The 26,714-nt window shown below is 41.2% G+C and overlaps 1 protein-coding gene, 1 long non-coding RNA gene and 6 other non-coding genes across 9 annotated transcripts; all 8 read right to left on the bottom strand.

The window, feature by feature from the left end:
• Window positions 1-337: 337 nt before the first annotated feature.
• On the bottom strand, window positions 338-8,503 carry nup88 (nucleoporin 88). The gene is made up of 17 exons (XM_012818413.3): window positions 8,248-8,503; window positions 7,749-7,918; window positions 7,284-7,409; window positions 6,607-6,693; window positions 6,038-6,214; window positions 5,503-5,689; window positions 5,043-5,193; window positions 4,821-4,919; window positions 4,443-4,533; window positions 4,130-4,234; window positions 3,552-3,704; window positions 2,639-2,764; window positions 2,311-2,376; window positions 1,886-1,966; window positions 1,358-1,484; window positions 984-1,102; window positions 338-722 (listed from the first exon to the last, which is right to left on the bottom strand). The coding sequence occupies exons 1-17, from the start codon at window positions 8,473-8,475 to the stop codon at window positions 659-661; spliced, it is 2,157 nt and encodes a 718-aa protein (XP_012673867.2). The 5' UTR covers window positions 8,476-8,503; the 3' UTR covers window positions 338-658.
• Window positions 8,504-9,660: 1,157 nt separating this feature from the next.
• LOC116225022 lies at window positions 9,661-13,031 on the bottom strand. 2 transcript variants are annotated; one of them, XR_006153009.1, is made up of 7 exons: window positions 12,800-13,031; window positions 12,100-12,256; window positions 11,671-11,790; window positions 11,209-11,365; window positions 10,770-10,879; window positions 10,290-10,448; window positions 9,661-9,756 (listed from the first exon to the last, which is right to left on the bottom strand). It is a non-coding gene; the product is annotated as an uncharacterized LOC116225022 (long non-coding RNA). The 2 variants fall into 2 exon arrangements; XR_004165871.2 differs by having other exon boundaries at window positions 9,661-10,448.
• Window positions 10,100-10,232, bottom strand: LOC116225128. The gene has a single exon (XR_004165935.1). It is a non-coding gene; the product is annotated as a small nucleolar RNA SNORA9 (small nucleolar RNA).
• On the bottom strand, window positions 10,580-10,712 carry LOC116225127. The gene has a single exon (XR_004165934.1). It is a non-coding gene; the product is annotated as a small nucleolar RNA SNORA9 (small nucleolar RNA).
• Window positions 11,019-11,151, bottom strand: LOC116225123. Its single transcript, XR_004165930.1, has one exon. It is a non-coding gene; the product is annotated as a small nucleolar RNA SNORA9 (small nucleolar RNA).
• On the bottom strand, window positions 11,495-11,627 carry LOC116225126. Its single transcript, XR_004165933.1, has one exon. It is a non-coding gene; the product is annotated as a small nucleolar RNA SNORA9 (small nucleolar RNA).
• Window positions 11,910-12,042, bottom strand: LOC116225125. Its single transcript, XR_004165932.1, has one exon. It is a non-coding gene; the product is annotated as a small nucleolar RNA SNORA9 (small nucleolar RNA).
• On the bottom strand, window positions 12,386-12,518 carry LOC116225124. Its single transcript, XR_004165931.1, has one exon. It is a non-coding gene; the product is annotated as a small nucleolar RNA SNORA9 (small nucleolar RNA).
• Window positions 13,032-26,714: the final 13,683 nt, after the last annotated feature.

The following is a 26,714-nucleotide window of genomic DNA, read 5'->3' as shown; positions in this document are numbered from 1 at the left end:
CATGCACCTAAAAGTGGACCTATTATGCTTTTCCAGTGTTTCCCCTTTCCCTTTCCAGGTGCTCTAACAGTGTTTCAGACTGAGGGTGAATAGACATGAAGAGTGTGAGAAACAGTGTTTTTGGAACATTGAAGCATATAAATCTATTCTAGTAGAACCCAAAAATAAAATTATGATAATTGAAAATGAGCACAATAGGTCCTCTTTAAATTCATCATGTAAGACAGCTTATCTGGAGCATCACCTGGCCCTGCATAGCTTCATCACTGTAATAGGTTAAGACTCTTTGGAGAACACAACATGTCTTAAAGCTGTACTATGAGAACTACGAGACACCTTGATATAACAAGCTTTCTTTATTTTTATTTACTGTTTTTCTCTCGGATGAGAAATAACATACGAGTAAAAAGACAATGCAGAATATCTCCAATTATACAATACACAAATCTGTACAAACACGAAAAGCATCTATGGTAGTCAAACATCTGGCTGGAAAAAATATATATGTGTCTTGACTGGGTCAGTGTGTGTGTCCAGTTGTACCAAATTCATGGAGTCCATTGTCCTCTTTAAAGCCTGGTCAACATGGAAGCGGTTTTCTTATACCACTGGCTTGGTTAAAGGCCACAGAAAAGAAACACTGCTTTGCTTCCAGGTATCAGAAACTGACATGGTTCTTTAGTTCCTTAATCTGTTTCATCATATCTCCAATCTGTCCACCCCTGTGGGAATACAGTGAAGACAAAAAAGTAGTCAGGATAGATGAACTAGTCTTTGGCACTGAAGACACATAGGCATATAAATATTTGAGGACAAATAAACATGTACTGCTGCACGTTGCTAAAGACCGTTCTACAACTATTATTGTCGTTGTTGTTTTATATCTTTTAACTAACATATATGCAAAAGATGACAGTAGATCCAGAAGAGTTAATATCCTCTTGACAAGTAATACAAATGATAGTTAGAACATCTGTACTTACTGTTCTTTGAGAACCCCCTGCACATACTTCCTCTGCTGGGCATTCAGTGCTATGCTGGGTTTGGCAGGAGAAACTGCCTTGCTGATCTGCTTCTTCTGGTACTCCATCTTCATGTTCACCTGAAACGATAGGCCAAGTATAAGGGTTAACAAATGTCTATGTCGTCCTAAATATGTATCTGTGGTTGCAGATCAGGCGGTTTTCAATGTTCCCCGGAAGAGTGCACAACATGCTAATGAAATGGTGTAGTACACTTTATGGGAGCATGGAGTTGGCCAGAGATGTACAGCGGACAGCACACACTAATGGAAATGAATGGAAATGGTCGCTACGTATGAGCTGGTGCCTGATGGTGCACTGGTTGACCGGGTTACCTGTTTGATTCCGTTGCTAAGGTGATGCAGCTGGTCATTGATGGTCTGCATCTCCTTCTTCATGTCCTTCTCACTGTTGGACATTACAGGAAGATGACTGCGCTGGCAGCTCATGATACGCTTCACCCTGTTAAAACACAGACAAGGACAAAGAGATGTGTGGTGGCGCACACACGCACAGATAAAGAGACAGAGTGAGCTCTCAAGATGACAGTCAGTTTACCTCAACTAATATGTGTCCTACCTCGTCACACTGTCCTAAATAAAATCACTTATGCGGCATTTTCAACTGCCATGTCCCTTTACCTAACATTATAAACTAGTGTAATGTGTTGCTATGTCGGACTCTAAACTGGCACTGTTGCCTCTCTAGAATACAAAACAGTCAGATTCACCTCAGCTTCCAGATTCCTTTATGCTAGTTGCCACAGAGCCACGTGTTTTAGTTTCAGAAGTGGACAGGGCCAGACACAGAAAGAGACAACCTATACGTTTATCCTGTTGAACACAAGGGCAAACACACAGTACCTTTTCATGATGGCATCCTGGCGGTATTTGGCATCCTCATATTTATCAGCCAAACGCTCAGCAGTTTCACAAAGGCTTTTCCTAGGAATGAAAAAAAAGCATAATGACAATCTTGCCATTTCCTAAAAGACCGTGCAAACACCCAGTTTCGTCATAATTCAGACAATCAGCACAGCGAATGAAACTGCACATGGGAAACATGTATGTAGAGGTCATCCTACCATGCTGTGAACAGGAGGAGTAAACACATGTTCATGGGTATTAACTACACCATGGGAGGTGTACCCATCACCTAGCCAACACCAGCACCTTTACATCACTAACGTCTCGAGGCACACTCACTGAACATATATATCATGACTCCTATTACAATTTGAACTATCATTTGAACCCCGATGCATCAGTAAACAGGTAGGATGCCCTACCTGTCCTCCCGGCACAGGGCCAAGTCCTCTAGCTGCTTGTTCTTCTGAGCCGTCAAGAGCTTCACCCTAGAACAAGCATCAGGAAATGAGTAAGGAAGAAGGGTCTGTGCACCTGTTTTAACTCACAACAATTTTAAAATCACGACTGACTTTTGGCACAGCATTTGAGCTGCAAGCTGAGCTATATGTGAACATGGAAGAAGGAGAAATGACAGGATCTTTTAGTTCAGTTCATGAGAAAAACTTGATATTTTTGTTCAGTGTAATTTGTAGTCAATGTTAATGTTAAGCGGCAGCCGTCGGTGCGGTGTTTGGGCTGTGTGGTTACCTCCTCTGCATCTCCTCTCGGGCCATGTCCTGCTTGAGGATGTACTCCTCCCGGAACACCTGCGTGGCTCTGCTCAGCAGCTGGAGGCACTCTGGGGTCAGAGAGGAGTCGCCCCGCACCCCCGTCCTAAAGAAGACACAGGAGACCCCAGTCAGGACCACAGCAGGGCACTTGAGATTCAGAGTGTTTCCACAGGATAATTCATTATTACGGTTGATTTGCATATTTGTAAGGCATGTTTTTGAAAATAGGTCGTTTCTGTAACATCTTCAAGTTCATTTTGATGATAAATGTCAAGGAGAGATCAACATGCCTCACATTCCTACTGGGTACCCAAAGCTAGTTCACTCGCTAGTTTTGAAATAAAAAGTTCACTGTAATAAAAGATAGCCCAACTGACCAGGCAGACAAAATGCGAAATCACATCAGTTCATGGAATGGGGCAGCAGATATTTTACAGATTTAGAATTCCATTACATGGTAATGGATAGAGGTGGGACAAAAACAATCAATACAGTTCAGTATCGCAATATTTTTTGGCACACTTTTAGCGTTATACAGCGGCACTAAGCATGTCTAGATTTATTTATTTAATATCACGATTTTTATTTTGGTACATATGTCTGCTCTGATAACATTGCTTCTGAAGTCCACAAGATGGCACAAGATCTTGTTTTACTCTTGTGTCACAGTGGAAATTGGAAAGGAAGTGAAGGACAAATTGACTGCGCCAAGATGGCTGCAGAGACTCTAGTCTAGACTAAATTGCAAAGCAAATCGAATCGCAATACTTGCTGTATCATAAATATAAAGAATCGCAATAATATAGTACCATGGCGCATATGTCGTGATAGTATCGCATCGTCACCTCTGTGACAATTCCCACCCCTGGTGGTGGAGTTGATTTGCTCACCTCAGTGCGAGCGGATTGGCCGAGCTGCGCAGCAGTATGGTGCGAATGTGCTGCTCCAGGGAGTCTTCAGCCAATCCGCGCAGAGGAGAGCCAACAGGTCCGGCCTCCGAGCGGGAGCACAGCAGAGCAGGAGAGGCAGGCCGGATGGCACTCCTGAAACAAGCACAAGAATAAATCACACTCAGCCTGGTGCTCTATAGCCACTTCTTCATGCATAAAGGAGATATAAAGAGAGACTGAGATAAGAGTGAGAGAGTGAGTAAGAAAGAAAGAAAGAAAGAAAGAAATAAATAAAGAGAGAGAGAGAGAGACAGACAAGCAGCCTCCAAATAGCTTTGTTTGTATTTATATTTTCCTAGAGAAGACAGAAGGGAGTGAGAAAGAGAGAGTGTGCCTGAGAATTAACATTATTTATTTATTTATCACTGCTATTAATATAGATTCGTTTTGACTCCTTTATGCATAAAATTCTGCACACAGAGTAGGCCTACTGCAACATTTCAACGGCCCTCCATGAAGAGAGCATTCCCAGTCTATGGCACTGGCGTAGGAGACTATGACACTGACACCATACGTACAGTAGGGGGAGCAGTAGGCACTCGTAGGTGCTGGTGATGCAGATCATGCAGGCGTCCAGAGAGAGGTCCGACACGATCCAGAAACCAAGCACTGGTGCAGGCAGACTGGGAACCAAACATTACAAAACAGACTTTAAATCACTCACTATTACAACTTTGTGTCACTTTTTCATATGTGCGAGTCAAACAAGTTTATCAGAGCCATTTAAGGAATTTAGATTTGATGGTCCTCGACCTAAAAGCTCTTGAATCTACAGCTCTTGTCTACGGGGCTGCGACTAAAGTAGACATCTCTTGTGTGTGTGATATCTACCTGTTGTTGAGAGGCTTGGTACACAGAATATGCTCAACCACACATCGCTGCTCTGCTGCAAACTCCTGCAGGCTGTCCTTGTCCTCCTCATCTGATCAAAGTACACAGGAAAGGAACATTCTGGTAAATATCACTCATCTCACGTGTGAAACTAGGACTTTAATATTTTTTTAACTTGCATTAGAGAAGCGAGGGGTGCCTTAAAATCAGCATGAAGTTTTTTTTATTTTTTATTAATTAACACTCCTATGACACTATTTTCTATGGCGATGACTGGTGTCTTCTTGTAGCGTGTATTTCAGAAACTACTCCAACCTCTAATCTGAGTCGCTGATCTTTAAACAAATACCATCCCCAGGTCCAGCCAATCATACTCACCAGACTGCAGGAACTTGCGCAGTTTGCTGAACCACGCGAGGCCCACGCTATGCACACCTGCTTCATGTGTGCAGTGGTACCTGTATTGGCACAGGGAATCTATAGGGACACACGATTGACACCTGTGAGTGCAGTTTTCCACCAATGCAGATCAGGTTTTATATTTGACGGACATGTCTCTAGCTGGTAAAACAGTACAGTATGGAAGGGAGACCTCCTGACCTCTGTGCAATCTGATTGGGCAGGTGAAGTCTGACTCCACCAGCTCCTCGTCCTCTGTGGGGGCCAGTTTAAGGGTGAGCTCCAGCTCCACACACTCGAACACGTAGAGAGAGGGCACCACTTCAGAGCCCCTCGACCACCTCTCCACCATCTGGAACAACATATACATTCACTTTATTAGAACTGTATGTATATTTGATTCTAATGTAGAGTCAAGTATTCATACACATCCATTTACATTAGCCACACATATGCATGCACACTGCACACAAAGCTACAGCAGATTTAATGTAACATATAAATACAGATCTTAAGAAACGAGGCAAAATAGACTTGTTTATACAATGGGTATCACAGCAACATTTACCTGACCATATCGTAATAGATCAGAGACCAGTATATAAATACCTGTATTCTATAAATAGTAACAAACAGACTGATGAACATCTAAGGTACTTACGCCACCATCTTCATCTTCATCCCTTTCCAGTAAGATGCAGTGATACAGTGTACCCGTTTCCGTGGCGATGACCAGGATGCTGGGCACACACGGCAAACAGAGCAGTGCACAGGCGTCGTAGCCATAGTTATCTTCCGCTGCAGGAATCATGGGTAGAGGACCAAGGATCTTTCCTAGGCAACCAACACTACAAGAGAAAAAGATCATGCCAGTGCATTGCTGTCCTCATACAATACACGACTATCAATAACATTAACTCGGTTTTCTGTGTTCTGGACTCATTGTTATAAGGCTGTCTCCATCATTTACTCTAAACAAGGATTTTCAATTAAAAAAACATCTTAAATCCACTTTTTAATCTATGTCTTTCATGTTTATGACTTCATTTCCTTGTATAGTTTTACTTATTTCAGCTGCAAATGGTAGACATTTTAGTTGGACAATGTGTCTTAAAAGGCACTGTAGACAGGACTCACTATTATAAATATAAATATAAATGCAAGCCGCACGTCATAATGGTGATGATTTCTCATACCTGTGGGTTAGTGTGACATAGCTGAGGAAGGTCTCTCCGTTCTCATACAGGATGTACAGGGGGTAGACAATCACCTCATCTTTGAGACGCTGGCTTGTCAGGAGGCGGGAGGTGTCAGACAATGGCCCAAAGTCAAAAGCCACAGCGATCTCACCCAAAGACGCTGCATAAGAACGCCTGCATGAGGGGAAAACGGATTTGAGACCATTTAAAGACAGCAAAGGTGGTGGCCAAAACTATTGTAAGCTCTAAAAAAAAGTCTAAATACAATTGAATAAATAAAAATGTTTTCTGGCTGTGTGTTACAGTATTACTATCCATATTACCACAAGCACTACAGTGATGTCATCAGAGCATATGCTCAAGTGACACTAATGCTCAACGGACACTAGAATATTAGCATTGCTGCATCCATATTCTAGCATATAAGCAACAGGCATTCAAAAAATTGTGACCGACACCATATTCCATATAGACGGCAAGGACAATTAAGTATTCAGTAACACGTGATCACTGAGAAGGGAACCTGAGCAGAACACATGTTTGACTAGATGTTTGACCGAGCTTACCCTCGTGTCTGTGTGCGACTCTCATCGTCTGCCTGAGCCACTGAGAGAACCTTGGCTGGGGTCTGGGGTTCTTTAAGACTGTAGAACCTGCAGAGAGAAAAAGTATTAGAACCCTCATCATCTTCATTTACCAAAACGTTCCCTATTTGGGAGTGAGAATAACTAGAATAACCAAATATGCATAGACTTGCTTGTTTGGATGGGTTTCTGAATTTTACCAGCAGCAAAAGGATGTTTGGCCGTCTCAAAAATTCAATAGCATTTCTTGTAAGTGTATGGTAAAAATTTGAATAAATCACAAACTTATAGTACAAACCTTTCATTGTTACTGCACTTGTACACAGGACATACAAGTTAAGATCTCTTTTTTAGTCATGAGGATATTGATGGAGAGAAAGTGCTGTTCGTTCACTCTCCCCGCCCACAATTTTCCAGGGGATAGAACCGCCAACCTTTTGGTCAACAGCTTCTCTATCCTTTAGGCCACAGCTGCCCCTCCTAAGGGCAGGCTCCATATGTTGGTCTAACTTCAGTGTCTTTACATTATTATCAGACACAAAACAAATCTCATTTTGCTTTAAATCAGGTGCACCTAGCTGATCGGTATCAGAAATCAATCCATCCATTCCATGGAGGCCAGGGTAATACCATACAAGCCAGGGTAACACCTCACGCACCTGACTGTGTTATCTGAAGACAGCAGCACCAGATGCGGTTCCTCTGCTTCACTGGGGTACCACACGGCCTGGCGGAGCGTGACCGACACTGAACTGGTGAACAACCGCTCTGCCACAGGTATGGTCCTGTCACACAAAACACAAGCATTTAATAAGAACCAGCAGCTCGTCCTGATGACTCAGCGTAAACAGGACTAATTGAGTTGAATTTAGCGGTAGAATTTTTTTTCACAACTCTGCCTGTTTAAGTCAAATCTCAAGGTGGGCATCAAGAGATGATAAACACTAAAAGCCTAAAGATCCCCACTAGTCAAATAATACTTTAAACTAAATACACACAAATGTCAGAGGGATTTCAGTGGTTACTTCGTTTCAACTTTAATGAAAGCACTGCCCAATATTTATTATGGCAAGAGAAAGCAACATGGCTTAGCAAGATTTAAAATAAAATAAAAACCAACATACTTGCAATTGATCTGAATCCGTCCACCCTCAAACTCGGACTTCTTGCCCCAGCGTTGGGGTAGTTCGAGTACCGTGATGCCCCGTTGACCTATGAGGGCTACGTGGGATTGCGTGGGGCTCAGCAGCACCTCACACACTTCAAACATAGGTGGGTTGATGCACAGCAGAGTCTGTAAAACACATTACAATTCCCTTCATTTTCACCTAATTTTAGTAGCACCAGGTTCGTGTACTCACCCCTATTAACGATGATAAGGTCCAAAATTACAATAACTCAAATTAAGCAAATTAAGATAGTGAATTAAAGTTGACAACGCAAGACGGTGTAAACAAAGACAGCGCTGGGTAGCCAGCTCCAACTGGCTACGTCCAGATAAAACGTTAACGATAATTATGACTGGCACGGGCTCAGCTGTAAATACGGCTTTACGTGTATGACACCAACTACAGAAGTTCACAAACTGTACAGCACCAAAGAGCTAACGTAAGGTTAGCCTACCTGGTGCTTTGAGCTGTTCAGCCCCTCCTCGATGTTCAGCTCTCCCAGGTTTGTTGCGTAGAAGACACAGTCTGCATCATTCCAAATAAATAAATCTCTATCTACACAGAATGTGAGATTTTTCGCAAATCTTTTATACGCCTGATGTTCTGATGTAAGTTGTAATTTGCTGAATATGTCGTGGTTTGGGAGCTCCCGTTTCCATCGTTCTCCTGTTTCGACCGCCATTTCCAAATTTCGTCGCGAAATGATGACATGTAGATCCCATCCAATGACATCAGACCTCGCATGTCATGAATCCCATATACATGTATATATGTCTATTATGAATCCAATACAGTAGGTTAAAGGATAATGGATATATTAAAGGATAATGTGTATTTTTTTTTTACCGCACAAATAAAAATGCTTTAATAATTTCCACAATTACATGACTCTTAAACTAAAATAATGTATTTCCTCCATACTTAATTTCATGCTTAAAGCAGCAGTAGGGAGTTTTGGTCTAAACCTTGTGAACAAATTACATAAAAGGCATGCAAAAACCTTGCAAACACCAACAACAGCACAGTTAGCACTATCAAAAGCATGTGTGTTTTGGCGTCGTCATACTATGAAAGCTTTTCTTACATTTTCACGGTGTGGTCTGACCCAAACCAGAGAACTACAGCGCTTAGCCGGGGTGGCTAGTGAAAAACGACACTTGTGCTTATCCGTCATTCACATGACCATACATCATCAAAATTAATTTGAAACCGATACCAAAATGAGTTGCCTATAAAAACAAACCGCAAAAAGTGGCAACTTTTGTACATTGTTACTTAATAGCGTTCATTTCCCCATACTTTCAAAAGTACAATATTGATCAGATTCTAAAAACATGTCTAATTTGGACAGCAAAAACTACAAAACGCACCTTTAGCGAAGTTTCGCAGAGCTTCACACAAAACAAAATGACTTTTCTGCCTGTTATAATGGTAAATTTCTATGGAACAAGTGGAACACTATCATTTACATGAGAAGAATATGTAATTTCAGAGATTTTAACACTGCCTACATGTTTCAAGGGATGGAAAATATGAACCAAATTCAGAGAGGATTAACAGGCCACACAGGAACATTGGGAAACTAACTTCAAATAATTTAATTTTCCATAAATTAGAAAAAAAATATTTATTTTTGCACAGACCAAAAATGTACAAGATACTCCTTGAGGCCACACAAGGAAGAGTAACCGGAAGTTCTGATGTGCCGATGCATGAATAATTAATGACAATTTCATTTCTGTGGAGGACTTGAACGTGGATTTCAGGAAGACTTAAAATGAATCTAAATCAATTAACCGTTCATATCTTTGCACACTGCTTACTTTTCGCAAAATGCATTTCAAAGAATTACTAGAACACACAACACTTCTTGAAAAGTTCTTTATTGTATTGCAAAATATGTATTTATAGGTCACACACACAATTGACTAAACTCCTCAATCCAGGACATCACAAGACACACCTGAGAAGAAAACAAATTTGTGTTATTCATCTTTAATGTCCACCTCCAGTACTGGAACATTAGCCAGAGCCATTAGACATTCACTCTTCCTTGAGGTGCAAGCTGTAACCCTATGGTGCCAGTCAGGAAAACACTATATGTAATGACTAAGTCATCTTGTTCACATTTTTATATTAATTAGTTTAAATATTATAAGGCGCTTCAAAACACAGCTCTTTAATTTCGATCTGTTTATCAATGTGATCATGATCCAAGTTGTATTCTATAAGAATGAATCTGAATCAGAAAACAATCTATAAATGTTTCAGCCATTCATTTGATCGAGAGGGTAAATGGTCAAATCAGTTGTCTGAGGTTTCTATAACCTTGCCATGGAGGAGACACAACAGGGCCTCAAACCACCTCAGGTTTCTCTAGCAGACTTTACAGGAAAGAACAGAGCCACTACAGGCAAGGCCTCGCTGAACAGCCTGCAGCAAACCAACAGGATCATATTTGTATGCAACAGACACTTCAGTTGTTCTTGCAGTCACCTGTTCCACTCCACTACTGTGTCTACTTCATGTCTTGCCTGCCCTTCAGTGGTCACAGGATAATGTTTCTGAATCCTGGTAGTGCACATGCCAAGGTTTTTATCAGCCTGGTGGAGATATATGCTGCAATCACAGAGGTCCACCTAGGATTTCAGCCACCTACAAAAAAAAGGGCATTTTCATTTAGATTAATAAATACTAAATTATTGCATACTAAATGCACATCAACCAAAACATACATTTTCACATTACCATCTGAATCTCAGCATTAGGGCGGCCTAAAATAGATGAACTGTCTGAGGTTTCTATAACCTTGCCATGGAGGAGACAAAGCAGGGCCTCAAACCACCTCAGGTTTCTCTAGCAGACTTTACAGGAAAGAACAGAGCCACTACAGGCAAGGCCTCGCTGAACAGCCTGCAGCAAACCAACAGGATCATATTTGTATGCAACAAACACTTAAGCTGTTCTTGCAGTCACCTGTTCCACTCCACTAGTGTGTCTCCTTCATGTCTTCTTTGGAATTCAGCAGCTGTTGACATTCATTTTGCACCCTGCTGCTGTGCATGTCCTCCTTGGAATTCAGTGATCTACAAAAAGCACAGTTTTGTTCTGATTAATAAATACTCAAGGCACTAAAGAATAAAAAGGCATGGATGTTAACCCAGATTTACTGGATAACCCAAATTACCATCTGAATCTCAGCATTATGCTGGCCTAAAATAGATGAACTGTCTGAGGTTTCTATAACCTTGCTATGGAGGAGACACAGCAGGGCCTCAAACCACCTCAGGTTTCTCTAGCAGACTTTACAGGAAAGAACAGAGCCACTACAGGCAAGGCCTCGCTGAACAGCCTGCAGCAAACCAACAGGATCATATTTGTATGCAACAGACACTTCAGTTGTTCTTGCAGTCACCTGTTCCACTCCACTACTGTGTCTACTTCATGTCTTGCCTGCCCTTCAGTGGTCACAGGATAATGATTCTGTATCCTGGTAGTGCACATGCCAAGGTTTTTTAGAGCCTGGTGGAGATGAGCTGCAATCACAGACGTCCACCAAGGAGTTCAGCCACCTACAAAAAGCACATTTTTGTTTAGATTAATAAATACTTCAGGGCACCAAATACAAATGCACATCAACCAAAACATACATTTTCACATTACCATCTGAATCTCAGCATTATGCTGGCCTAAAATAGATGAACTGTCTGAGGTTTCTATAACCTTGCTATGGAGGAGACACAACAGGGCCTCAAACCACCTCAGGTTTCTCTAGCAGACTTTACAGGAAAGAACAGAGCCACTACAGGCAAGGCCTCGCTGAACAGCCTGCAGCAAACCAACAGTTGGATTAGTCAGAAGTGAAAGTTGTCTTTACGTTTTTGTTTATTGAATCCCATCCTGGTGTGGCATCTTCATGTCTTCTTTGGAATTCAGCTGCTGTAGACATTCATTTTGCACCCTGTTGATGTGCATGTCCTCCTAGGAATTCAGCCATCTACAAAAAGCAGTTTTGTTCTGATTAATAAATACTCCCGGCACTTAAGAATAAATAAGCCTGCATGTTAACCCAAATGATCATGCAAATTTCAGCATTAGGCTGGCCTAAAATAGATGAACTGTCTGAGGTTTCTATAACCTTGCCATGGAGGAGACACAGCAGGGCCTCAAACCACCTCAGGTTTCTCTAGCAGACTTTACAGGAAAGAACAGAGCCACTACAGGCAAGGCCTCGCTGAACAGCCTGCAGCAAACCAACAGGATCATATTTGTATACAACAGACACTTCAGTTGTTCTTGCAGTCACCTGTTCCACTCCACTACTGTGTCTACTTCATGTCTTGCCTGCCCTTCAGTGGTCACAGGATAATGATTCTGTATCCTGGTAGTGCACATGCCAAGGTTTTTTAGAGCCTGGTGGAGATGAGCTGCAATCACAGACGTCCACCAAGGAGTTCAGCCACCTACAAAAAGCACATTTTTGTTTAGATTAATAAATACTTCAGGGCACCAAATACAAATGCACATCAACCAAAACATACATTTTCACATTACCATCTGAATCTCAGCATTATGTTGGCCTAAAATAGATGAACTGTCTGAGGTTTCTATAACCTTGCTATGGAGGAGACACAGCAGGGCCTCAAACCACCTCAGGTTTCTCTAGCAGACTTTACAGGAAAGAACAGAGCCACTACAGGCAAGGCCTCGCTGAACAGCCTGCATGTTACTATGATGGGTTAGCAACGTTAACTTCGCTTCAGACAACTAACTGAATGTTGTCCACTTTTTCTGAAGCCACGAGGGTAGCCTACATAGCTAATACTCTCGGCGACATTAAAATGTGGTAAAACGAGTCATCGTGTCAAGTCCCCCACTTTAGCTGAACTTCAACTGAAGTCCACTTACAAAAGGTTTGTTGCCCAAATTACTCCTTAAATGTATAAGAAGTATATCTAGTTTAACTGTGTTGACCACAGTGATTTCAAATTAGTAATTAAACATACCTTTTCTATTCACCATATCGACCACTTCTCCACGTGGGACGGCCTATTTCCTATTCACTCAACGTTGCTGCCTGCTAGTCATCGAGAAGTTGACTCAACCATCTAAAACTCTTCCTGACACGGCATAACTCAAAAACTTTCTCCCAAGAATCCGTCTAAAGCCTGACATCGTGTTAATTTCTTTTCCTCGGTTTCCTTGCGTGCACTGCACAACCTGCAGCCGGGTACCGCAACGAACAGAAAACACACGCTGATGTTAGACGCATGCTAAGTTTTGCCAATTTCTTCTAGCGTAGCGTGAGCCAATCGTCTTTTAATTGGCTACCGCCATCTACTGTACTGAAGTGTAAACAGGGTCATGTTTCTGGTCCTCATTTTTTGGCCGATGTGTGTAATTTACTGATCCTAAAGACGAACCACTATGCATTTTTGACATGTTTGTGCTGTTTAAGTTGAATTGGAAGTCATTTTTGTCTTCAATACGCTACTAAAAGTAGACAGCACCAACTAGAATCCATGTGAATTGCCTGAGGTAGATGGCAGATGACTTGAGATATCTTTCCTTAAAGTGTCATTATGCAGTAATTGTACATCAGGATTAGGGTTATGATAAGCAGTTTTACCTTAAAATAACAGCTTTAAAAAAATTGGGGCGCTATAATGACTTTTAATAGGGAGAATCGCCTCCGTGCCATTGACATACCAGGGTCCATAGGCATATTACTGCTAAATGTAGGTTTGCCTGAAGCCGCCCGGTTTCTACTGTCTGCCGAACTCGTAAGTAGCTTATTTGCCGTTCTTGCTTTGTCTTGTGTTGCACTTGCTTGATGTTTGACTGTGTTAGGACAGTTGTTGACTAACTAGTTTGTCATAATGTCAAAGTCAGCACATTTCAAGAGATTTCGTTAGTTTTAGCCGCTAGCATATCGTTAGCGATTAGCAATTGTTTCGTTATGCTACTTTAAGAACGTGCCGCAAAGTGATTTGCATACGTCTTTCAGAGTCTATGATATATTCGTCTTATCAAGGCTTGCCTATGTAATATGCACAACAAAGGCCAAATGAATAGTCCGCTAGCTCCAGTGAGTACCTCTGACAGGATTCATTAGCAGGTTGTTGTTATAACCTTGTCAGCAGACTAATTGGATTCAAGCCATACAGATGAACGCATGCCCTTATTTACTCAAGAAAGGACTTTTATTATAGATCGGTGATTAATTCAGTTATAACAAGGAACTAATGTGAGGTTTGCCAGATAAAGACACAAAAATACTTGGAAAAGGATCGTTCGGCTGCTGCCACTGTCACAGGTAATGCATTATAGTACATGCACGTGGTCTCAACCACCCAGTCTGTTTATTAACTTAAAAAAATATTCATAGTGATTTTTACATTTTAGCTTTCATGTCAAAGTCCAATTACGTTATGATTACACAAACCACCTGTTACAAAAGGTTGTATATTATTACTGCAGTGCTTCTCTCTCTCTCTATCTCTCTCTTCCTCCTTCCAATTAAGCTTCTCTCCCTCAGTGGAGCTTTGGTCAGCCTTAAGAGTTTTCGCTGACTGATTGCTTGTTGGCCCCAGGTGATGACCAGCCATGACAGCAGCTGAAGAGGGTGGGGAGTCGTCCGTGGAGTCCAAGCGTGGCTTTCCTTCATAATGCCACAACACCGCCGGAATAATTAACTATGTCCTGACCTTTAGGGAGGGGATGAAGGACCTGATGATATCAGCACTGCATAATCCCGAGTTAAAATCCACAACCCCCCCCCCCCCCCCCTCCACTGTATCACAGGCTTCAAAATAACAAATGTGACATTGTAAGCCGTGATGTGTAATTTTAATTGAAGCCATGCCTGAACACGCTCAAAATGAGGGCCCACGTTTAAAGTGTTAATTTCTAAATCCAATTCTGATTCTGATTCTGATTCTGATTCTGTCATCCATGGCAACAGTGATGCTAACACAAATGGAAGTAACACCTGGATACAGATGTCATCATTTTTCTTCTTATTAGCAATTTTGAAATTTGGCAGGTGCTCAATACTTCTTTCACTGTCAGTTTCTCATTAGTACGTTATCCTTCTGTAATTCATTTAAAAATGAGGCGGGCTCCTGTTTTGACAACCAGCCAACGGTGTCGAGGAGCGAAATGGACAAAAGATTTCGTTAGGAGCGAAGGCCGTCCCCCCGTTCTAGATACATTGCCAGGTTTGAATCCTTTCCCCCAGGCAACCTGTTCCCATGACTAGCATTAGCTCAGCAAGCATTCAATCTCATCCCGGATACTCCAGTGTCCTTTGGGTCACCATGGAGATCTGGTTTGCACATGACAAACATCAATATGCCTTACAAACATGATAAGGTAAATTCATGTGTAGCACTTGTCTGGGGCTAGTATTAGAAAAAGCACTACATATCTACCTAGATTCGAAGGAGAGGCAGGCCTAAGACAAAGAACAGTTGAACAAATGACCAGTTTATTGCTTCACACTTGGTCATGCCACAATCACAGTGTAAAACAGTGAAAAATAAAAAAGGAAGAATAGATCTTTGGAATCTGTATGATTCTTGTAAAACTTTTCAGTGTGTGTAAACGTATAGTTCCATGAGTTCCGTTTTGGTCCGGGTCTTTGTGTGTACTGTATCTAAACTACCTTACTACCTGTCTACCTGACGGGCAGGACTGGGGTCTGATGTCTCTTGATATGCGAATCAGGTTCGATCTAGATCATACGGTTGGCCACACCGCATCCACTGGGTTTAGCTCGCCATCTCAGCATTCAGATTCTCAGTGTTCTTCAGATTTATCTAGTGTGCATAAAAAACCAATCGGAGTTTCCAGTATGTGATTATTCTATTGAAATCACTTCAGTTGACACTCTCAAGTTGGATGTCGAAATGCGGGAGCTTCTTTCTCTACACGTCTCATGGGAAAATCTTGGAAGGATAAAATAATTCCTTATTCGCGGGGAGTTCCCTTGAACGGAACGCAAAGTGCGCCCTCTTTAGGCAATAACTTATACTACCACTGATATTAGTAGCCCTAATTTCATGAGGGTTACACATGTCTCCTCTCCCTCTCTGGTGTTCTAAGCTTGCATGTCCACTGAGAGGCCTTGATGTTGTGTCCAGCTGGAGTTCTTGAGCCGTTCGGTTTTATTCGGTTTTATTACCTTCAAGCGCTCCCCCTTCTGTAACATAACTCATCTTTCCTTGTAACAATATGGGCATACATCTTGGTCAAACCGCAGACTGAGAGACATGCACAAACCAGACATCCACTGTGTGTGGTAACATGGCTCTGTGGGTTTGCCTAGCGACCAGACGTTTCACATAGGCCTGTAGAACAGAGGAACCGGTGCAGAAGTTTTATGATCCCCGTGAAGAGAGACTCCTCTGAGATAAGAAACTAATTTGCCCGCTATCCACTTCATGGCACCTCGGGCGACACCTGTGATGCAAGATCGTTTTGTTTCTGCATAACAGGCAGCATATGGGCCCCTTCCTGGTGTGTCTTTGTGTGAAAGACGTACACACGCAAGCATGAAGAGAATAAGCTTATCGAAATATGATAGACATGCATTCACATGTGCAGGGAATAACATGATCCTGTGAGATCACCACATTTCTGCTGAGGAGGGCGAAGACTCACACCCACTCCTAAGCTCGTGATGTAAATTACGCTGGTGGGGAGATGGAATCAGCATGGCCGACAAGGCATCAACACAAACCTGTGGAGCTGGTAAGAGTGTTCCTTCTGGTCCTCTACAGACCACAGCTTCAAAGGGAGATGGGCACAGAGTGCCAAGTTAAAAACAACGTGTATGTTGATAAAACATTTTCATCAGTTTGGGTTGCGGGAAGTCTGTAAGGAAAACAACAGAAATAGAGGAAATACTAGATGGCTCCATGTATATGATTCACATCTTTACAGGTATGAAGTAATGATCCCCCCCTGCTAACCACACAGCAACTGTACTGCAACTGTGTGACCAGTGGGGGCGCCAGTGGTGGTTATAAGGGAGGTGAGGATATTGTTTTGTTACTGTGTGGTGTGACTATTTAGCTCTGATGAAATATTGAAGCAGTTCATCAACCGCAGCTCAGAAATGCTGCCACTTACAGTGACACTGCGTGTTTCTACATAGGTGCACTGCTATTCACAGATAAGCCTAATAGGCACCTGCGGGCAATAACAAAACAAAATAGAAAAAGAGAGAATGTGAGGAATGAATCAAGACACAACAAGAGTAATGTAATATGTGTCTATCTGCGTGTGTGTATATATGTGTGTCTGCCTCTCTCTCTCTGTGTGTGGGTGTGTGTGTGCGTGTGTGTTTGCGGAACTGGTCGTCCTGGGCTCACCCATGCCACCAGATTTACCTCACCATGGCGAAGATAGTGCTACTGGGGATAGCGCGCCTCCAACGGCACTCTAAATAATCTCTTTGCGCAGGTATCCACCTCTGACCACGGTGTATACTCTGGATCCACATCTGGGGTGTGTTTGCGAGTGTTTGATTTACCTAAGTTTGATACTACACAGCACTCAAAGTAAGTTCATCAAAGTAAGAGTTTGTCATTAGTTTGCCTTCTGCCATTTGAGGAAGGGACTTTACGCTGCCCGGCTCTTTCATGTTTCATCTGCCACAGCTGCACAGTTCCATGTGTGCGGACATCACAATATGAAATGGTCAAAGACAGAGTGAGAGATCGACACAAAGGCAAACAGTAAGAGAGAAAGAAAAACAGATCAATGTGTGTCTGTGGGTGTGTGTGGAGGTGGTGGAAGAGGTCGCAGAACGTCCCTCTTTCTCAATCAATCAATCAATCAATCAATCAATCAAACTTTATTTGTACAGCGCATTTCATACCAGGAGGTAACACAATGCGCCTCACAGAAGGAAAAATGGGGGGGGGGGGGGGTTACAAACACTTGTAAAGACACACAGATTTTCCAGAGATAAATAAACAGGAAATTACGTACTAACCACACTCTCATCATCTTTCTGTATCTGAATGTGTGTGACGTCCTAAGCAACATTCGCTACTCGCAGCAAACCACTGGGCCATCTGACAGAATGTTTCTCCCAAAAAACGCAAAAAAAAGAAAAAGAACAGCATCTCTGTGTTTTGTGTTTATGAAGCATCCAGTCCCAGTCCCATCTGAGAAAGGGAGCAATGAAACAAAGAGGGGAAGGTTGTCCTTGGCATCACTGATCACTTGACATTGACTTGTTTTGTTCTTGAGGATGTAGTTGCTGTTGTCATTGTTGTTTGTTGTTGAGCATGTTGTTGCTGTTGTTGTTTGTTGTTGAGGATGTTGTTGTTGTTGTCCTTGAGGATGTAGTTACTGATGCTATCGTTGTTGTTGATCATGAGCATACTTCCCTCCCTCCATTTCTATTTTAAACTCATTGACAGAAGAATACTAATGAGACCGTTTCATGCCTCGAGAGGACTAGCCAGCCCTTGACAACACGGAAGATCACGTTCACCCTTAACAAACCTTCACCGCTCAAGGACCCTTTGTGGCTCCTAATTCTATTCAGTAATCCCCCTTCCTTTGCGGGCCGCTCTCTCTTCCCCCCCTGGAGTGGTCAGGCCGGGTTGTTAGCCAGCGAAAAGGTGATCCAAGACATTATATTTTGTAGAATATTCCACTGCCACTCGAGGCTCACCGTGTCAAGTGGCACTCTTTCACCGTGAATGCCCTCTCTTCACTCTGACCTGTCAACTCACCGATGCTAGTGATGTATAGAGGGCGATGTTTAACAAGGCCATGAGTTCAAACATCTGGGAGCGCTTGATACGTACCATCTTGAAAAGGAACATTAATAACAATGCCTTCTTCACACTTTTATCCATTTATTTTCGTACCAAAAAAATCAATGTTGATGTTCTGCTTTCATTAGGAGAAAGGTATGCATAACGGAATCTCACGAAACTCATTGTGATGGCCTCGAGTCTCTCCCATCTGAGATGCTGAAGCTTGTAACTCCTTCAGAGTAGTCATAGGTGTCTTGATGGCCTCTCTCACTAGTCTCCTTCTTGCACGGTCACTCAATTTATGGGGATGGCCTGCTCTAGCCAGATTTACACATGTGCCATATTCCTTCCATTTCTTGATGATGGATTTAACAGAATTCCAGGGGATGTTTAGTGCCTTGGAATTTTTTTTGTATCCTTCCTCTGACTTATACTTTTCAATAACCTCTTCTCTGAGTTGCTTGGAGTGATCTTTGGTCTTCATGGTGTAACGGTAGCCAGGAATACTGATTACTGAATACTGACCAGTGAATGGACCTTCCAGACACAGGTGTCGTTATACTACAATCACTTGAGACACATTCACTGCACACTGATCCCCATTTCACTAATTGTGAGACTTTTAGCACCAATTGGCTGGACCTCTGTTGAATTAGGTCAGTCACTTTAAAGGGGGTGAATACTTATGTAATCACTTATTTTTCATTACATATTTTTAGTTAATTAACTGTGTAGAAATCTGTTTTCACTTTGACATTAAAGTTTGTCGAAAAAGCCAACTTATATTGACCATGATTGATTTATAAAAGCAATAAAAGGGTAAAACATCCGAGGGGGTGAATACCTATGGGAGGCACTATACATTGCAGGAAAATGCTAGCATAGAGTATGCGGTAGAATTAGTGTATGACAGTATGGTGGGGATTGGTACATGTGGGCCGAGAGTTTCTACAAGTAGATAGGGTGGTGACACTTTCCTTTTGAGTGTGGAGATCCTCTCTTCTCCTGCTCTCTTATTCTATTATTCTGTCTGTTTGTTTCTCCTTCACCACTTCTCTCACCCATTCATTTCAGGTTTGGTTATTCGTCTCAGGTTATGTTCTTTTCTGTCTCAGGCATTCAGGTTCACTTGGTCATTTAAGGGAATTTGTTCTAATCGGCATCCAACCTGTGTATTCACTTGTTATTATTTACAGTTGTAATTCATTTGGGTGGTATATTACGTTCTGTTTGACTGACACTTAATAATTAACAATTAATAAACGATTCATTCATTAAGTATTCATATAACGCCTTGTGTGATTATAACTCCATTACATTACAAAAGGGATTTTTTGGTTCAAAAGCGATTCATAGATGGTAAGGCTGAAGCAAATTTCACTAATATAATGAGATCGTATGAGCCATTCAGTTGACTGCTCCTTAAATGACATGGTTGAGGATTTCAGCAATACCTTGTCATCTGCTTTAGATACTGTTGCTCCACTAAAGACTAAAAAGAGGTCAAATATCCCCTTGGTTAAACAATAACAATTTTAATGAGAGTAAGAGAATCTGTCGGGCAGCTGAAAGAAAATGGAGGAAAACAAGGCCCACAGTTCACTTCAATATATACAAAGAGTCAATAACTGCCTATAACAAAGCAATACGTATGGCAAGAAAGGATTACTTTTCCAAGGTTATTACAGAGAATGCTGGAAATTCTAGAATATTATTCTCCACTATCGACCAGCTACTCCACACTGCCCCTACTCCAGTCCTGTAAAAAAGATGCAACCATGGGAAATTTCACCTGCATCACATTCTGCTTAAGGTTCCTTCCTGACTAACAGGGAGTTTTTTCTTGCCCGTGTTGCCAATGTGCTTGCACTAAGGGGGTTCAGGCTCTGGGCTCTGTAAAGCGCCTAGAGACAATTGTATTGTTATGGCGCTATATAAATAAAATTGAATTGAATTGAATTGAATTGGTGGATCTTTGTAAGACTGTCACTGAGTGCAACTCCTCCACATCATGTATTGACCCTGTACCTACAGCATTTTTTAAGCTGGTCTTCGACAGTGTTTCAAGTCATGTCCTGAAGATTATAAATACATCTCTTCAAACAGACATCTTCCCAGATGCCTTCAAAACAGCTGTTGTAAAACCCTTACTAAAAAAAAAAAAACCTAGATGGTAATGCACTGACCAACTACAGGCCGATTTCCAATCTTCCATTCATTAGTAAAATACTTGAAAAGATAGTTTCAGTGCAAATAAACTCCTTTCTCAAAGAAAACAATATCCTGGAGAAATTTCAATCAGGCTTTAGAACATGCCACAGCACTGAAACTGCTCTTACTAAAGTAATCAGCGACCTCAGACTAAATTTGGATGCAAATAAGGTCTCAATCCTTGTCCTCTTAGACCTAAGCGCAGCATTTGATACTATTGATCATGACATCCTTATTAATCGTCTTGAAAAGTTAGTTGGGCTTTCTGACTCTGTATTAAACTTGTTCAGAACATACATCAAAGGGAGAAAGTTTTATGTCAGGCTTGGAGATCATGTGTCTAAGAAACATGACATCTGCTTTGGGGTTGCACAAGGGAGCTGCCTTGGTCCATTATTATTCTCACTTTACATGCTGCCACTTGGGGACATCATTAGAGAACACAATGTATGTTTCTATAGTTATGCGGTTGTGGTTTAAATTGGGTTTTACAATATTTCATACATTTTTATTACGCATATATGGCATAACATATCCCAAACATGTCATAACCCTAGGGTGTCACATGTCATAACCCTGACTCTAGGGGTAAGATAAGCTCTATGGGCAATCTTCATGTGAATGAATTGATGATTGGGATTATGGGAGCTTCTACATATATTATGCCAGCTTGTTTCCCAATTTATAGTTCTCCCTCTAAGCCCCATTGATCGATCCCATTCCCCAGTATTGGGTTTAGGAGACAAATGTGAAAGAAGTTTTGTGTACAGGAAGGAGACAGTGTTTTTAGGAGCAACAAGTAACCATTTAACTACAGTGTGTTCTTTCAGCCCTGAGCCCAATGTAACATTCTGTGTTTTCAGGGCTGATCTAAGTCTAAGTAAAAGAATAAAGAATGTTTAGGAATGTTGTAAAGTGTCATTAGCTCATTAAAGCTTAGTAGGGAATTATTACCGTTTATGTCTCCAAAAGTCCATATACCCTTATCTGCCCATATATTTTGAACAAAAGTTTTTTTTACCGGATAACAATTTTTTGTAATGCCACAGAGGAGATGATTTAGCCATTTTGATGCAAAACCCACAAATCTTTCAATCTTCTTAAAGATATTTAGCGTGTAAGTGAGAATTGGTCCGTACCTCAAAGCGCAATGTTTAATGGAGAGGCCACAGATGCAAAATAACCACTCAGTGGTCAGTGGTTCGACCCTAATTCTGTTTCATCTTGGAAAATAATAGAAGAAAACATAATTAGCCTAATTAGACTCAAAGATTTTTTTATTTGATTATTGTAATGCAATTCTTACTGGCCTTCCGAAAAAAAACAACTGAGAGACTTCAGCTCATTCAAAACTCTGCTCGGCTATTAACCAGAACCAAGAGGAGAGAGCACATTAGTCCAGTTTTAGCTGCTCTGCACTGGCTTCCAGTAACCTTTAGAATTGACTTTAAGGTCCTTCTCCTTATATACAAAGCCCTTAATGGGCTAGGACCAAGTTACATTGCAAACTCCCTAGTCAAATACTTGCGATCATCAAATGCTGGTTTATTGGAGGTTCCCAGCAACAGCCGTAAGAAAATCGGGGACGCAGCCTTTGTCAATTACGCCCCAAAGCTATGGAACATACTGCCTATAGACATCAGGGAAGCCAGCTTGCTTAACATATTTAAAAGAAAACAAAAAATTTACCTCTTCACATTAGCCTTTAACTAGCTACCACTTCGCACTATATATATATATATAAACTCCTCAAAAAAAGTTCGGAAACGTTATTTCAGTCGATTATTTCTCCCCTCTAATAATACCAATTGGTATTGTATTTTATATCGTTGGAAGGCCTGATTAATCACCTTTACAACGAGTTACAACTTGTGAGGATCGTGCATTCGTGGAATGAGCAACACAGCTAACCGTGGGGGGAGCGGCCCAAAGAAATTTGCCAAAATCCCAAATATTCTTCTGTTGGTATTCAATGAGATATCGGAATGAGATTCTGGAGCCAGTGGCGATCCCATATCTCCAGAATCTGGGACCTAACTCCATCCTCCAAGATGACAACGCTCGCCCCCACAGAGGCAGGATCATCACAGAGTACCTCCAAAATTGGGGAGTGGAGAGGATGGAATGGCCTGCAGTGAGTCCAGACCTCAACCCAATTGAATACTTGTGGGGTCAGTTTGGGCGTGCTGTACGTGCCAGAGTGACCAACGCAACCATGTTGGCTGACTTGCGACAAATCCTGGTTGAGGAATGGGATGCCATCCCACAGCAGTGTGTGACCAGGCTGGAGACCAGCATGAGGAAGAGGTGCCAAGCCGTTGTGGCTGCGTATGGATCTTCCACACGCTACTGAGGTCCCTGACAGTGTAAAATTAATAAAGTGTAAAAATATGTGTTGTTTTTTCCTTATTACTGTGAGAGAGTGCAATCATCCAATCCACCAAGCAACTCAAAACAAGAGTGAATACCAACAGAAGAATATTTGGGATTTTGGCACATTTTTTTGGGCCGCTACCCACACGGTTAGCTGTGTTGCTCATTCCACGAATGCACGATCCTTACAAGTTGTACCTCGTTGTAAAGGTGACTAATCAGGCTTTCCAACGATATAACATACAATACCAATTGTTGTTATTAAAGGGGAGGAATAATCGACCGAAATAACGTTTCCAAACTTTTTTTGAGGAGTTTTATATATATATATATAAATACTTTTAATTTAATTTAATTTAATTTAATTATATAACTTACCTGTGATATTAAGGGGTTAGATTAAATATATCTGCAGAGTTTTATTTTCTATCTTATGCTATGCATTTTATGTATTACATTTTTATATTTTTATAATTTTAATAATTATTATTATCATTATTATATGTATTTATTTATTTTTTGCACTATGTCTGAGTTTTTATGTTTATTTGATGTCTATTTTTATGTGCATGTAATTTCTTTGTGCACGTAATGTATTTGCTGTAAAGCACTTTGAGCTGTATTCTTTTGCATGAAAGGTGCTGTATAAAAAAAAAATGTGTTATTATTATTATTATTATTATTACATTAATTAAGATCTCACAATTGCCGTATATACTGTTTGGTAATATTGTAGGAAATGTAATATTCAATGGAGTCAGATTAATTGTATTTTCCGCAGTATTTATCACTGTAATGCTTTCTACTGTCCAATAAGGTTCAGATACGTATACACCTTCCAGCCTGGTGATTTGGTAATATTTTGGCTGTCCTTGTCGCTACACGATGGTAGTCCTTTGGGGGATCGTAGTCCCTCACATTGCGCATGCTCAGACACAAACGGTTTACGGCATAAGGCTCAACATCAACATCAACATATCTGGCTTGTCTTAACGCATAATGTAGGTTTATTTAACGTAATATTTAATAATGTTGTAAACGGTTTAAACGTCAACATATGGGGCTTGTCTTAACGCATAATGTGGGTATATTTAATGTTATAACAGCATAAGGCTCTACGTCAACATATGAAACGAAACTGGGGAGAGACTTTTTGATCCTCCACCTCATCTGTTTTGTCCACTGTGACATCTTCTTTGTTTTTAAATAAATGGTCATGTTTTCAAAAAACTGGCTTTCGTCGCTTTTCTCCATGATTGAAAACGGATCTGTCGTTGTGACGCATGCGCGCCCGGCTTCGCTGTCGACAGCAGTCGACAGTGTCGCAAAATGACGCATGCGCAATGTGAGGGACTTCGATCCCCCAAAGGACTACCATCGTGTAGCGACAGTCCTTACACAACCTGACTCATTAGTATTTCTCAAAGGACCCCTTCCCCCACACGTAAAAAACAAACAAAAACATTGTCTCCCCCCCTGACATAATCTTAGGATTTCTCCTGAACTGAATGGTATAAATTCCAACATCTTCAGACTATCAGGTAGGTCATTCTCTGAGCAACACGCTTAGAGGATGTCTCCACGCTTAAACAAACTCCAAAAATCCTGACTGAGTCAAATTAATGAAATGGAACACTCTTACAAATCAAAACTGTTAAGTGATGTGGATTACTTCGCCGCTGGATACCTTTCTGTGATCGGTAAGAAATGTTATATTTTATGTATCTGCCTGTTCGAATTTAAGCAGCTTACTTACCATGGGCAGCGGAATTGCATTGAAATTATAACTTGTACTCTCACGACTAAAGTTTACAATGATGATACGTGTGTTCCCTGTTGTCCGGGCAGTTTATATGAGATATTTATTCTGAGAATTAGTTTGGAAGCAACTGACCTGTCATCGAGAAAGCCAATGAGAAGCTTATGGTTATTTCTTGAATTATCAACAGTTGTCATGGCTTGGGGGCTCTGTTATGAGCTTTTAAGGTGTAGTAGACATATAGCATGCAATACTAGGACTTCAGCGTAGGCTATATACAGTGCCCTCCACAATTATTGGCACCCCTAGTGAATATGAGCAAAACAGGCTATAAAAAATATGTCTTTGCTGTTTATCCTCTTGGTCTTTCACTCAAAATATTCACAAAAATCTTACCTTTTCATTGAAGCAAAATTATTGAAAGAAAAAAAAACTGTTGACATTAAATAAATATTTTTCCCCAAAACATGTGTGCCACAATTATTGGCACCCCTAGAAAAATCTTATAATTAAAATCTAACTGAAGTATATTTCCAGTCATGTTTTACATTTTTAAGTTCACCTGTTTTATAAGGAACTCTTAAGAGGTCAACCATGACTTCCTGTTCCACTGGCGAACAAATATGAGGTGACACAGGCCAAATTCCATTAGTCATTCATCACTATGGGAAAGACCCAAGAACACAGTGACAATGTGCGACGGAAAGTTGTGGAGCTGCACAAATCAAGAAATGGACACAAGTAAATCTCTAAAGAGTTGAAAATACCCATTTCCACTATCATGGAAATAATTAAGTAGTTTAAAGCGACAGGAGATGTTAAGAATCAGCCTGGAAGAGGACCTATCTGTAAATTGACCCCACGCACCGTGAGGAGGATGGTTCGACTGGCAAAAGAATCTCCAAGGATCACAGCTGGAGAATTGCAGAGGTAAATTGAGTCTTGGGTTCAGAAACTCTCCAGAACTACCATCAGACGCCACCTCCATCACCACAAATTGTTTTGGAGGGTTGCCAGAAAAAAGCCTCTGCTGTCAATCAACAACAAACTAAAGAGCCCACAGTTTGCCAAATGTAAGTCAGACTTTCAATGGGACCGAGTTATATGGTCAGATGAGACCAAAATAAAGCTTTTTGGCAACAAACATCAAAGGTGGGTTTGGCGTAGACAGAAAGATAGCCATACAGAAGAGACCCCCATACCCAATGTGAAGTATGGTGGCGGATCTTTGATGTTGTGGGGCTGTTTTGCTTCCAAAGGCCCTCGACATCTTGTTAGGAGACATGGTATCATGAACTCCATCAAATACCAGCAGATATTAAATGAAAACCTAACAGCCCCCTCTAGGAAGCTTAAAATGGGCCGTGGTTGGACCTTCCAGCAGGACAATGATCCGAAGCACACCTCAAAATCAACACAAAAATTGTTCACCGACCACGGAATAAAGGTTTTGCCATGGCCATCACAGTCCCCCGACCTAAACCCCATAGAAAATCTGTCGGAAGAGCTGAAGCCGAGTATACAAGCGTTGACCTAAGAATCTGAAGGATCTGGAGAGATACTGTATGTAGGAATGGTCTCAGATCCCGTGCCATGTGTTCACCAACCTCATCACACATTATAGGAGAAGACTCAGAGCTATTATCTTGGCAAAGGGAGGCTGCACAAAACATTAAATTAAGGGGTGCCAATAATTGTGGCACACATGTTTTGGGGAAAAATATTTATTTAATGTCAACAGTTTTTTTTTCTTTCAATAGTTTTACTTCAATGAAAAGGCAAGATTTTTGTGAATAT

This window comes from Clupea harengus, chromosome 19, assembly GCF_900700415.2.
Source record: "Clupea harengus chromosome 19, Ch_v2.0.2, whole genome shotgun sequence".
Taxonomy (NCBI): domain Eukaryota; kingdom Metazoa; phylum Chordata; class Actinopteri; order Clupeiformes; family Clupeidae; genus Clupea; species Clupea harengus.
Note: the sequence above shows the minus strand (reverse complement) of the source record. Positions and strands in the feature narration are given on the sequence as shown.

What these genes read in the sequence shown, in the direction of transcription:
- nup88 (XM_012818413.3), bottom strand. Translation starts at nt 8,475, where the DNA reads ATGGCGGTCGAAACAGGAGAACGATGGAAACGGGAGCTCCCAAACCAC. An exon ending in TCTTCAGATAACACAGTCAG is followed by an intron (nt 6,694 to 7,283) that starts GTGCGTGAGGTG and finishes TTCTCTCTGCAG; the next exon opens with GTTCTACAGTCTTAAAGAAC. An exon ending in CAGGATGCCATCATGAAAAG is followed by an intron (nt 1,485 to 1,885) that starts GTACTGTGTGTT and finishes GTGTTTTAACAG; the next exon opens with GGTGAAGCGTATCATGAGCT.